Source organism: Temnothorax longispinosus, chromosome 10 (genome assembly GCF_030848805.1).
Source record: "Temnothorax longispinosus isolate EJ_2023e chromosome 10, Tlon_JGU_v1, whole genome shotgun sequence".
Taxonomy (NCBI): domain Eukaryota; kingdom Metazoa; phylum Arthropoda; class Insecta; order Hymenoptera; family Formicidae; genus Temnothorax; species Temnothorax longispinosus.
In genome coordinates, this window is record NC_092367.1 from 9148497 (window position 1) to 9162143 (window position 13647).

The following is a 13647-nucleotide window of genomic DNA, read 5'->3' on the forward strand; positions in this document are numbered from 1 at the left end:
AGCGGCCGGATGTCAAAAGTAAAAATTATATCATTTTTATGTTTAATATCCGCTATTTTTAATTAACTTTGCCATCCGATTAATATTGCGGTTATTTAAAAAAAACCTTTAACTTCAAATACATAATTAAAAAGTAATTCATAAATTCTGAATGGTATATGTATTATAGTTGCAACTTCTTGACGCAATAGGATTCTGTGTTAATCTCGGTGTTAATAATCATGCATCAATTATATATTTTTAATCATAAATGACATAAGAAATTTCTTTTAAGAACAAATAAAGGATAAATATTTTAATTCGCGATGCTTCTTTAATAAACTTATTCAATTAGAATAGAATAGAATATATTTATTTCTGCCTTTCGACTTGAAATGGTTACACATACATATATCATACCTATAGACATTATACATTTTCATAATCCAACAAACAGAGCAAAATATTATAGCTTTAACAGTTTTCTGTCTCTGTATTTCGTTTTTCTCTTCTCTCCTCCAACTTCACCATCCATCTCTCTCCCTCTCCATTGCCATTCAAAATTTTTCTTACTCTCTCCCCCATTCCCCCTCCCATGTCATCGCCCCCCTCCCTCGCGCATCTCTCCAGCGTATGCTCCCAAGTTTCTTCCTCTGCCTCGCATACTCTGCAACTTCTTTTCTCTTCTGATTCCCAGTACCTCCCACCACGCATCTCGTTTCCTAGTCTGAATCTTGCTATCCTTGTTACCGATTTTTCTTTTCCTCCTCTTTCCAGATACTCAGGTCTTCCGATTTCTGCTATCTCTTTGTACCATCTGTTATATTTTGATTCTCTTATCTTTTCGTCTATCTCCTGTACTTGTATGTCTCTATCTCTACCTTCTATCTCTTCTATGCTACTCCACCCTTCTTCTCTTTTCCTTTCTATCTCTTCCGCTGCATATCCTCTACACTCGTAAAACTTTCTACGTTCTACTTCCCATTTTGACTTCTCTTTCCTTACGTCCTTCTTTATTTCCTTCCAGCATGCTCTTGCTATTTCGTTTCCCCCTCCGTTTTCTAGTTTTTCTTCGTATCTCATTGCTCTTTTAGCCGCTTTTGTTCTCATCTTAATTCTTTTAGCCTCTTATCTTATCATATAACCCGGCGTGCACCAATCTAATGCTAACGTCCATCTTATAAACCTCTCTTGTATCCTCTCTATATTCTTTCTTTCCTTCCATCCCCATACTTCTGCTCCATACATCGCCACACTTGCCACCAGCGAGTCAAAGAGTTTCATTCTTCTTTTCCAGTCTCCTCCAAAAATTCTTTTTCCTATTCCCCATACTTGCCTCATTGCAACTGTGGCTTTTCTTACTCTCTCTTTTATGTGTGCTTCTTGTCCTCCGTTTCTTTGAAATATGTATCCTAAGTAGCAAAATTCTTTTACCTCCTCTATTTGTTCTCCTTTCCACTTCCATTCAACTTCTTTGGCTCTACCTCCTCCTTTCCTGAATCTCATGACTTTTGTTTTTCCAACATTCACTGTTAGTTTCCTTTTGTCGAAGTATTTTTCTAACCTCCTTATCATTTGCTTCATTTCCTCTTCTCTCTCTGCAATTGCCACTATGTCATCCGCGTATGCAAACGTCCATATTTTTGTATCTCCTATAACTACCCCTCCCTCCTGCCCTTTTCTCATTACCTCCTCCAAGTCTGCCAGCAGCAATATAAATAGTAGCGCACTCAGAGGGCATCCCTGCCTTACGCCGTTTACTGTCCAAAAGCACGGTCCTTTTTCTCCATTACATCTAATCACGCTTTTTGTTTCTTTATACAGCTCTTTAATTCTATCTCTCAGTCTTTTGCTTATTCCATTCTTCTCCATTACCTTCCATAATATTTCCCTATCAACTGAGTCAAATGCTGCCTTCAGATCTATAAATGTTGCCACTAACTTCCCTCTTTCCTTGCTAATCGCTCTTCCTATTACATAGTTTAATGTGTATATATTTTCTATCGTTCCTTTTCCTTTCCTGAATCCTGTTTGCGTCTCCGGTATTAGCTTCTTCTCTTCTATCTCCTTCTCTAGTCGTTTGGCTAAAATAGCTGCGTATATTTTGTAGCTCGTGTTCATCAGTGTTACACCTCTGTAGTCTCCTGCTTCTTTTCCTTCCCCTTTCTTTACTATGGGAACAATTATTCCTTCATTCCAGTCTTCTATCATTTCCCCTTTTCTCCATGCCATGTCACATATCTTCCATATTGCTTCCTTTAATCTGCTTCCTCCGTTTGCCCATACCTCGTTTGGCATTCCATCCGCTCCTGCTGCTTTTCTATTTTTCATCTCCTTTATTATTTCTTCTACCTCCTCTCTTCTTATTCCTTCTTGATTTTCGCAACTATCTCCTGTTTCTTGTTTTTCCTTTGCCGTCTCCTGCTTCGTTCCTACGCCTCCTAGTAACTTCTTAAAATGCTCGTTCCATTGTTCCTCGCTTATTTCTTCATTCATTTCCTTTCTATGTTTCCTTTCTCTATTTATGAATCTCCATACCTCTTTTTTATTTTTTGCGTTCCTTGCTTCTTCTATAATTCTTTCTTTTTCCTTCTCTTTTTTTTCTTTTATCATTTCCCTGTATTCTTTCCTCTTCTTTATATATTCTGCTTTTTCTTCTTCCCCTTTTTTCCACTTTCTTAGCCTCTCTTTTGCTTCTCTTCTTAGTTCCACACACTGTCCGTCCCACCATTTATTTTTTCTCTTCGCTTTATTGTCTATTCTAATTTCTTTCCAGCTTACCGCCCTTGTTACTGCATTTTTTATTTCTTCCATGAGCTCCTCCGGGTTCACTCCATCTATGGTTTTTTCTTCGATCTTTTCTCTATATCTTTCTACAGCTTCTTTAGACCAGTTCATTACTTTTTTCGTTTTCTTCTCCTCCCTTTTTCTTTCTTCTATTTCCTCCGCTATTTCTAGTGCTACATATTGGTGGTCTGAATCTATCTGCTCTCCAATTCTTACCTCTTCTGTTCTTTCCCATAGCTCCTGATTTCCTATTATATAGTCTATTACTGTCTCTCCTCTCTCTCCGGTAAAGGTGAACTTTCCTTCTTTATCTCCCTTAGTTCCATTTAGTATTCCTAGCCCTTCTTCTTCCAGAAATTCTATCAGTTTTTTTCCTTCTGCATTTATTTCTTTGTCTTTTGATTTTCTTTCTTCTCCAAAGATGTCCATAATTCCTCCTTTTTCCCCTGTTCTTGCATTAAAGTCGCCTCCTATTATTATTCGCTCTCCTATGCCTCCTTCGTTCGTATATTCTTTTATTAATCTTATTTTTTTGTCAATGTCATTATTTACGTATACACTAATAATCTTCCATTCTCCCTCTTTTGTTCTTACAATTCTTTCCACTATTCCTTCCTCTTCTCTCTCTATTCTTCCTTCTACTTTGAGCCCTTTTCTTACTCCGGTAATTATCCCTCCTCTTGCTCTTCCTCTTTTCTTTTCTCTTGTCGCTGGTTGGCATTTCCATACATATCTTTCTGGCATTATTTTTTTTACTTTGCTCCACTCTTTTTCTTCTACCCATGTTTCTAAGAGTGTTATTATGTCCCACTCTTCCACTACCTTCCAAAACCCTTCATTTTTCCCTTTTAGTCCCGCTATGTTCCAGAAGCCTACTGTCATTCCTCTTTGCTCTTCTGCTATCCGCTTCTTCTTTCCTTCCGTTCTTCTCCTTTTTCCTCCTCTTCTCCTTCGTACAGTCTTCTCATTTTCTCATTTTCTTCCAGTCTCCTTTCCTTCTTGTTCTCTTTGAAATCTTCTTCCATCTTCCAGTTTTTCTTCGCTTTCATTCCATTTCTTTTCGTGGCCGTCTATCCATATTTTTTGGTATCCTAATGTTGCTCTTTTCCCTTTCTCCCTCTCCTCCTTCACTATACTCCATAATTTTCCTTGAATTTTTCTCTCCGTTACTGTCATGTCATCATCTATGTATATCTTTTTCTCTATCCCCATCTTCTTTCTGTTTATCATTATCTCTCTCTTGTCCTCCCACCTATTCATCCTTACTAGTGTCATTTTGTTTTCTCGTCTGCCGATTATTTGTACCTCGTCCACTTCTACTTCTTTTTTGGTGATTTCTTTTAGCAGCTTTCCAATCTTCTCTCTTCTCTCACCTCCGTCTTCAATTTCCGCTCCTTTTATTATTATATTATTTCTTCTTTTTTTCCTTTCTTCTAATTCGTTTTTTCTTTCTATCTCCTTCATTTTCTTTAACAGCTCATTGTACTCCTTTCCTCCCTCTCTCCTCTTCTCCGCCTCCTCCATTCTCTCCTCCAGCTGTTTTACTCTTTTTTCTATACCGGTTTTCAGCTTCTCCCATATCGTTTCGCTTTTTCTGTATTCTTCTCTCACATCTTGTATCTCTTTCATCAGTTCCTCCTTATTTTTCTTTCTTTCTTTCTCTTGATCCTCCAATTTGGTCAGTATTTCCTTCAGTATTTCTCCTGTCTCCATGCTTTCCTTTTCGTGTCTCTAAACACCCGATTTTTATTTCCTATGTCCTTTCTCCATTCTCCGGGCCTCTCCTAACCTCCAAATTGCCGCCGCAACAGCTATTCGACAATCTTCCTTCCGCTTCCTCCGCTCTGCTTGCCTTCTTTTCTCTCTGCCCTATTGCACTTTGCGCATGCAACTGTCTGAAAACAGAGTCGCCCTAAGGCGATATCACGGCAGAAAACTTCTAATGAATTTATGCAAATGACATGCGTGCTTCTCCTTATACTTACTCGGTCGGTAACCAAACTTATTCAATTAATTATATTTATTATTTATACCGTCGTGTAGGAAAGGTTCATGTTTGTATATATTAATTAAAATTTCTAAAATAAACTTTTATATAATTTTCCTGGTAATTTCATAAAATTAATATTTTCATCAAATTAAACTGCCAAATACGGTCAGGCTGAATTTTGTTCACTTATATAGTAACAATTTTTCGTGCGAATTTTAAAAGTATATTCTTTAAATTCGTTTCGTCAACTACACGCGCCGTACTTTCAATCTTGAAACGCAGTCTGAAACTGAAACGTACAATCACATAATTAAATTGATATAATCAATTTAACAATACCGATACTATACCCATCTCCACACACACTACAAAGAATGTTACGGAAATATTTTTAAATTATAATTTATAAAATTATTGACTATAATTTTTATTTTTCTTTAAATTTTAATTAATATCTAATATTTTAAATTTCAGTTTATAAAATTAATTTTTATTTTATTATTAATTTCTTAAATTTTAATTTATTAATTTAATCAAGAAATATATTTTTCACATATCGACTGATATCTTTCGGGAGGTCGTATCTTACACAATTCGAGGTCGATTTTACACAATTTCCGATTTTTCTGCTTAAGGACGTTCTCCGGCTCCAGTCGTGCTCAACTTGTATTCGGCGTGGTTAAAAAGATGTTTATATGTATACAAAATATTATATAATAACATCTAAAAAATTCACGCGTGAGAACTCATGCGGCGTTGCCAAGTAACTGACGCCTCTTCTCTTCTATCACTCTGAACCGAGCGAAAAATTCATCAAATCGCGTACTTTACACAAGTATTTCTCGAAAACGAGTACCGCAAGGGTATTGACACTTAATTGCATATTATTTATTTTATTTTTATGGAGCATCATATACTAATTTTTCAAAAACATTTAGAGAAAACTTTTTTCACAATTTTTTATAATGTCTCTTATTTTACAATAGTTCGGAATAAGAATTACATGTTAAAAGTTGAAATTTTGAAACATAGTATCTCGATGTTTAATACCGCAAAAGGTATTGAAATGTATACTATCGCATAAAGCACATCTAAAAATTAACGTATATTCACAGTTTTAAAAAAATCTAGAGAAAATCGATTTTCCGGAGAACGACTTAAACGCTCGGTCAGGCAACCCCGAAGCTAAGTGTCTACATCCTATCTTGAAATAAATTACCAAAAATGAATTATAGTTGTCGAAAATTTCTCGTGTTTTCTCGTATTTTTAGATACGACAAATTTGCATTTCAAAATTATAATCAAATGAACAAGATACGACATATTTATTTTTAAATGACAATAATAAATGTTATTTAAAAATAAATATGTCGTATTTTGTTCATTCGATTACAATTTTGAAGTGCGTCGTATCTATAAAAATTGCGTTTTTGCGTTTGTTTCCCACGAATAATATCAAATTAAACAATAAAGCTGTATTTTAATTCCAAATCACTATATGCTTTTGAACAGTAAAGCAAACTATCTTGTTTGTTGCTTATCAACGAAACAAAAATTTACGAATCCTGTAAAGTGACAGTTTTTGATATACGATCTCCCGAAAGATATCAGTCGATATACGATAGAAACAATAAAAAATATGAACAGGAAACTAGATTTTGTCATTGTTGAAATGGAATTCGAACTTGTAAAGATCTATAAACGATAAAACATTTATGTTATTGAGTTATTGATTATTTTTACTGCCCAATCTATTGTAAGTATATGCAAAAGTTAAGTAAAAAAGCAAAACAAATGTAGGTAATGCGTTAAACATATTTTAATGTACGTTGCTTTTTAGTATTATATTAAGTGTTATTTGCAATTGGAAACAAAGTTCTTTGGAAGTTTTAAACATCATCGCAGGTAATGACCATTACATGATTTATCGGGAAGATAAGTAGAGGAAGATTTTTCAATTTTAAAATATTTATTGTTTTATAATAAAACATTACATTTCATTCTCTCACTTTATGAGATTTTACATTATTTTATATCACGTTTCACTTTATTGATAATTGGATTTGCCACAAAGAACCCTGTCTATTTTAGAACCCTCGTGTCTAACAACGAGACTTTGCTAAAATAAAAAATTATTGTTATTCTACAATCAATTATTTTGAATATCCCTGACTCACATCCAGAAACTTGCAATTAGCTGGATCAGTAGTAACAAATTTATTTGCATAAAGTACTTCAATTGATATATTAAAATAGTTTATTATCCGTCATCACAGGGAGATGCCTAGGACGTCAAAAAATCGAATGAAACAAAGCCATTTCGTACATTTTCTAATTTTTTGAAGAGTGTATCTCTGATCGGTATTAACTTACAATAAAGGATTATGTTTATACAGAAATATTTCAATCATCTAACAATAATCTTTCATTTTAAGTCTCGTTACTATACGAGGGGCCTAAAACCTTTATAAAAATGAGCAAAATTCTTTGTAAGTGCAGAGTTTAATCCCAAATTGGCAACAATTTGCTATTAATTTACTTACTGGATTATAAACACGCTGCTGTATTACAGACGGGTTGCAATCATATCTATACCCATTAGAGAATAGATATTTTGTACTCTAAACGGTAAGATATATAAATGCACCCATGTGCACATATAAGTAGCAATTTACTCCATTTGCACGAATTCTTGTAACACAGTGCACAAAATGACACTAATGCAGATAGATGAGCGAGCGTATATTTTATTTGCACATTATAAACAGCGCTAAGCGCAGAATGCATTTTGACAGTAGTCACTGCGGCAATTTAAAATCAATTTAATATAAGAACGCCATCAAGTCCGAGCTAGGATCTAAGTAGCAAATAATTTCCGTGTGAATTTCCAATACTATTTCCAACTAAACTGCGCGCCAACGAATTGTCGGTCTTGAAACACAGCTTCTTCGTTAGAACAGTAAATTTACTTAAATAAATCGCAAATCGATTTAATTTTTGATGCTGATACAAATCGTATCTAACATCCAATCTCTAACAACACATCGTATCTAACAAAAAACCCTGACTGAGATAATATTTTTTCGCAATAAATTCTTTACAGTAATATTCGGGGGAAGGAGGATGTTAGATACGATTTGTATCAGCATCAAAAATTAAATCAATTTGCGATTTATTTAAGTGAATTTATTGTTCTAACGAAGAAGCTATGTTTCAAGACCGACAATTCGTTGGCGCGCAGTTTAGTTGGAAATAGTATTGGAAATTTACACGGAAATTATTTGCTACTTAGATCCTAGCTCGGACTTGATGGCGTTCTTATATTAAATTAATTTTAAATCTTAGAATCCTATTACTATTATTATTACCCTGATGGAAATATTTTACTGAATATAATGGAATTTTATTGAAATTCTGTCTCAATAGACCCAGATGAAAATATTTTGCTGAAAGTACTATGAAATTGATGATAAATGAAATGAAAGTTATTGAAAAATTACTGAATATATTTCAAAATAAATCATAATTTTCTTTATGAAATTTAATGTAAATACTATGAAATATAAGAAAAATTAAACTATACTGTTGAAAAATAATAAAACTGAGTCCTTGCTCGTTTAGTCGCTTTTTGGAATTGAAGCATAGAAGCCTTCGTTAATTTGAGAATTTAGCTGATGCTAATTCGAGTTTATAAGACTATAAGTCTACTTTTTGTTGAGAATTACTACTTTTTTATGTCACAGTTTTAAAGAATTCGATTTTTACTTAATTTATAGATTTTTTACTACTTGACTATTACATAGCTTGACTTCGGAAAATTTTTTGACACGCAATGATTAAGGCCGTTTGCTTCACATTTTTCAGCCTTCTAACACGATTTTTCTCGCTATTAAACGAATAATTATTTTTTAAGTTTTAATTGTTAACAACTCTCTAATTAAATTTATAGTTTGACCACGCATACATTTCAACTATTTGTTAATCGGTTTTTTGGGCTTTCAACTTGATTTGGCTTCTTAATAACTCCATGTAATTTGTATACTATAATTATTAATATTAAGAAAGTAAAAACGACCACTATGATTTAAATCAATAGAGAGGATAAATTCCATAATAAAAATGCTATAATTATTAATTAATGTTAATCTTATGATGTTAAACTTCCTTTTAATTGATTTCGTCTCTCGACGGATTTTTTATGTAACGGGATATTATTATGATAATGTATTACAGTTAATTAGAGGGATTTATTTGATTGATTGAAAAAGTCTCTGTAAAGCACGAAACGCTCCCAGTTATTTTGACGGAATATTAAACTATAATATTATTTAGAATCCTGTTGTTCGGTATTGGCTCTTGTTTTATCTAAATATAAACTATATTTAACTTAGGTAGTAATATAAACTAGAAAAATTATTTGACAATCATTAAAATTATTCACATATTTTCCAACAACTTTAGGAAAGTTAACGATTTGCTCATAAAAAAATAAAAAATTATTTTCAAAGGAGGAGGGTCCCTAAGGCCTGTTTTCGGCACCCCTTCAAAATTGGACCAAAATGGCTGGAATCACTTCCTTATACCCTTGGAAGTAATATTTAGTCAATTCCAGCCTAAACGGAAGTATGTAGAGTGTATACTTCAAGTATACATGGTGCATCAGCGCGCCCGTATCAAGCATTTTTTTGGAAAACTAAGCGTTTTTGAGAAAAATGTTTCAGATAAAAGTTGTATGGTTTCAAGGGGGACATAAGATGGTGTCATTGGTTTGACCGTGGATAGTCATTTGAAGGTCACGTGAATGTCGATTTCAATATTTTATATAGAACCCCCTATTTTTTTACATATCTTTAATTGTAGCTTATTTCGAGAGCTTTCCAAAACACTCATAACTAAATCATTTTTCATTAAGTACTTTGCGAGTTATGAGGCTTCTTACAGATAGATTTGTAGAAACGTTACTTAAGGAGATCCGAGATTGAAATCATATTATTCATTCTTGTTGATTCTCCACACGTGAACAGTAAAATCGTAAACGTAATCTTCCTTTAAGAAGCCACGTAGAGTGGGGTGTTGGATTTACGTGAGTCCCCTTGCCTGTCACTTTTTGGGGTGCTAGATTAAAAAAGTGAGTCCCCTTGCCTCTCTCTTTTTGGAGTGCTTGATTAAGGTAAGTCCCCTTGCCTCTCACCTTTTGGGGTGCTTGTTAAGGTGAGTCCCCTTGCCTCTCACCTTTTGGGGTGCTTGATTAAGGTGAGTCCCCTTGCCTCTCACCTTTTGGGGTGCTTGATTAAGGTGAGTCCCCTTGCCTCTCACCTTTTGGGGTGCTTGGTTAAGGTGAGTCCCCTTGCCTCTCACCTTTTGGGGTGCTTGGTTAAGGTAAGTCCCCTTGCCTCTCACCTTTTGGGGTGCTTGATTAAGGTGAGTCCCCTTGCCTCTCACCTTTTGGGGTGCTTGGTTAAGGTGAGTCTGATGAAATGACTATTCAAGGTCAAACCAATGACACCATCTTATGTCCCCCTTGAAACCATACAACTTTTATCTGAAACATTTTTCTCAATAACGCTTAGTTTTCCAAAAAATGCTTGATACGGGCGCGCTGATGCACCATGTATACTTGAAGTATACACTCTAAATACTTCCGTTTAGGCTGGAATTGACTAAATATTACTTCCAAGGGTATAAGGAAGTGATTCCAGCCATTTTGGCCCAATTTTGAAGGGGTGCCGAAAACAGGCCTTAGGGACCCTCCTCCTTACAAAATAAGTTTTCTTTATCATTATATAATAACAATAGTATTAAGTGTTCATTAATCCTCGGTCTCGGCTTCATATATATATATATATATATATATATATATATATAATGACAATAAATGTCATAAGTAATTATTAATAAGTACGACAAGACCTAAGTGCGCGCGCGCGCGAGCGCGAGCGCCGAGATATTAACAAGAAGCCTAGCACCATAGTATAACTAGTATGCTCACTCTTACCCTTTTTCGTGGTTTGCGCCGATCCGTACTGCGCATCGCCATTATTTTGACGGAGACCAATCAGAAGATTTTTATATATGTGGTAGTGCAAAATCGGTGTGACGCTTGGTATGTGTGGTAGCGCAAAGTCGGTGTGACGCCACAGAGGTTAATTTTCGGTGAAATATTGCATAAATCAGACGCCAAAATGAATAAAAGCAAAAATCACCTAATTTGCAGCGCTCGAGGCTGCCAAAATAGGAGCATTTTTTGTTTCTTGAAAGCATACCAAAACCAAAATTCAAATTTCGGGAATTTAAAATTGCCACATAATAATTTCATTTTTTACGTGTGCTCATTGGAAGCGATTTTCAATGAGCACTTTCAAAATATTGTTTTAGAGAAAAATGTTTTACAAAAATTATTAACAGAGGCTGAACTAACAACATTTAAGCACCCATGCAGCAGGTTTCCACATTTATACTTAAAAAAATTATTTTTTAGAATGCGTTTATATTACACGTTAAAATTTATAAATCGTAACTTTCGATCATCCAATAACCCAAATAAAATGATTATTTGGAGACACAAATGAATACCGCCGTATATGTAAATACATGAAATGTATACATGTAAAAATGTATTTAACAAATACCGCTGTATAGACAATAAAAGTAAATTTACAAACATTATATTGTTTTTGCATTATTAATTTTAATTAAACTTTACCACGAATATAAAATCTTTAACGACAAATAATAATCGGACTATTTTTTTATAATTTCCACTTTAATCTCATAATTTATAATAATTATTTTAAATATAATTAGCATTCGAGTAATTCATTGAAACATTGTTATTCTAGCAATTTCATTAATCACTTTTATTTATATAATATTTTTTGTGTATTTCTACCTATAGACCATATATTCCCAATAAGAATGAATAATGTATACAGTTTTTTTGCACATTTAACAAGTAACATTACTCAAGTGTGTCACACGCCGATTTTTTTGAAAGGTGTACACATAGAACTTCAAAAAATATTTGTGTCGTATTTTTTTATTTTTGCTCATAAAGCGTTTTAAGAGTATAATAGGGACCACCTTCGAAATATTAACCTTCTACACCCTATATACGTTATCCTGAATGGTTTTTGCACCAAAATAATATCTTTAGGAGTTTTCAGAGTTTTCGGGTCTGTATTTTTACAAAAAAATGACGTGCATAATCTAAAGGATTATTATACATAGAATTGAGAAGGTTAATATTTCGAGGGTAGTTTCTACTCTTAAAACGCTTTATAAGCAAAAATAAAAAAACACGACACAAATATTTTTCAAAGTTCTACATGTGTGCATAGTTTCGAAAAAATCGGCGTATGACATTTGGGCAGTGTTACTTGTAGGTACTACAACCCGGGGCCCTTTAACTGCTTGATACGTCGATGGTCCTCCAAAAACATGGCGGCGAATCGGAAACCAATAGATCAAAGGTGCCGACAGAGAGTGAGCATACTAGTTATACTATGCCTAGCACGATTCTCGCCGGCTCGGCTGACCGAGTATCGAGCATCTGACATCACTGCTGAAATCTGGCATCACTGCAAAATTAGTCCGGATTCGCACCAGGGGCAAAGTCTGTAGGTAAAATCGGGTATATTTAGTCCGGACTCGCACCAGGGGCAAAGTCTGTAATGTGATTTAGTCCGGACTCAATCCTAGGGGCAAAGTCTGTCGGTAAGGGGCAAAGTGTGTCGGTAATTAAAGCACGGAAATGCTGGTCTCGACTTTTGAGGGGCCATTGGCTATCTGTCTATTAATCTGTGGTAAAAATGTATTGTATAATCAGAATACTAGCAACGTGCACAACTTCATTTGAGGTTATAATTGGGTACAACATTCATCGCACGATATTGTTATAATTGTAAATCGGAAACGTACCTCGAGTCCAGCTCTTCTGCGATCAACGAAGTCAGTTGTCACTTTCTGCCAAGCATAGAGAACCTTCTTTTCCGGCAGCGGTGGTAACACGATGTAGGGATACGAAATCTCCAGATAAACACGAAGCAATTCAATTCAGTATATCGCCGGCACGATTACGGTGTTACTGCCATTTCGCGTACGCGCGTATGCGCGCGTTGTCGCACCTTACACCTCGCGACAGCGTGCGGCTCGTGCAAACGTTAACGCGCGGCCGCAATCGCGCGGCAGAAACGCCTCGTGTGAACAGGCTCCTTGATCTCAGTATCAGCTCCCTGCCGTCAATATAAAAAATAACATAATAGGTTATTAACCTGTATGTATAAACACTCACGTAAACGTAGTAAACAGTAAATAAAATAAGTATAACAGTAATATATATAATAAGATACATCGATCGAGATAGGTTAACTGATAACTGAACTGACTGTGACAGGCGTGACAGCGCGCTAAACGCACTATCTGCACTCGCGCAGCACACACACGCGCCCTGGTGTCAAAAAAGTGAAAAGGACGCAACTGCAACCAATGAAATAATGGCATGGCATAAGAGACGTCGGCGTTAGGAAGGAGGAGGAGTATCTTAATAAAAAATTTTCACATTTCGACTTTGCGTCGCAATATCTCCGCTCGTAGGGCACGTAGCGGAATATTATAAACCCCCCCCCCCCCCAAATTGACCCAAGCTATCGATCAAGCCTACTTAAAACTTGTTCCGTTCACTCGTTATATGAGATCTCAACATCTCGAGTATTCGCAAATCGTCGCGTCGCGTAAAAGAGTCACGGTCGGTCTCGCTCCGCGTGTACTTGGCGCGAGACACTACCGTGTCTCTTGATATAATTCTTTAAGATTTGATTGATGAGATCCAGCTTTATACGCAATCAAAGGTAATTCATATGCAAAGTCCATATATGGACCATGTAGCCTGAACT

The 13647-nt window shown here is 35.1% G+C and overlaps 1 protein-coding gene across 1 annotated transcript; it reads right to left on the reverse strand.

Moving 5' to 3' along the window:
• Positions 1–782: 782 nt before the first annotated feature.
• Positions 783–4348, reverse strand: LOC139820839 (uncharacterized). Its single transcript, XM_071791402.1, has one exon. It carries the CDS (start codon positions 3646–3648, stop codon positions 1108–1110), a length of 2541 nt encoding a protein of 846 aa, XP_071647503.1. The 5' UTR covers positions 3649–4348; the 3' UTR covers positions 783–1107.
• Between the last annotated feature and the right edge of the window lie 9299 nt (positions 4349–13647).

Bases quoted from the DNA above. Each gene is read 5' to 3' on its own strand.
- LOC139820839 (XM_071791402.1), bottom strand. From the start codon at position 3,648: ATGACAGTAGGCTTCTGGAACATAGCGGGACTAAAAGGGAAAAATGAA.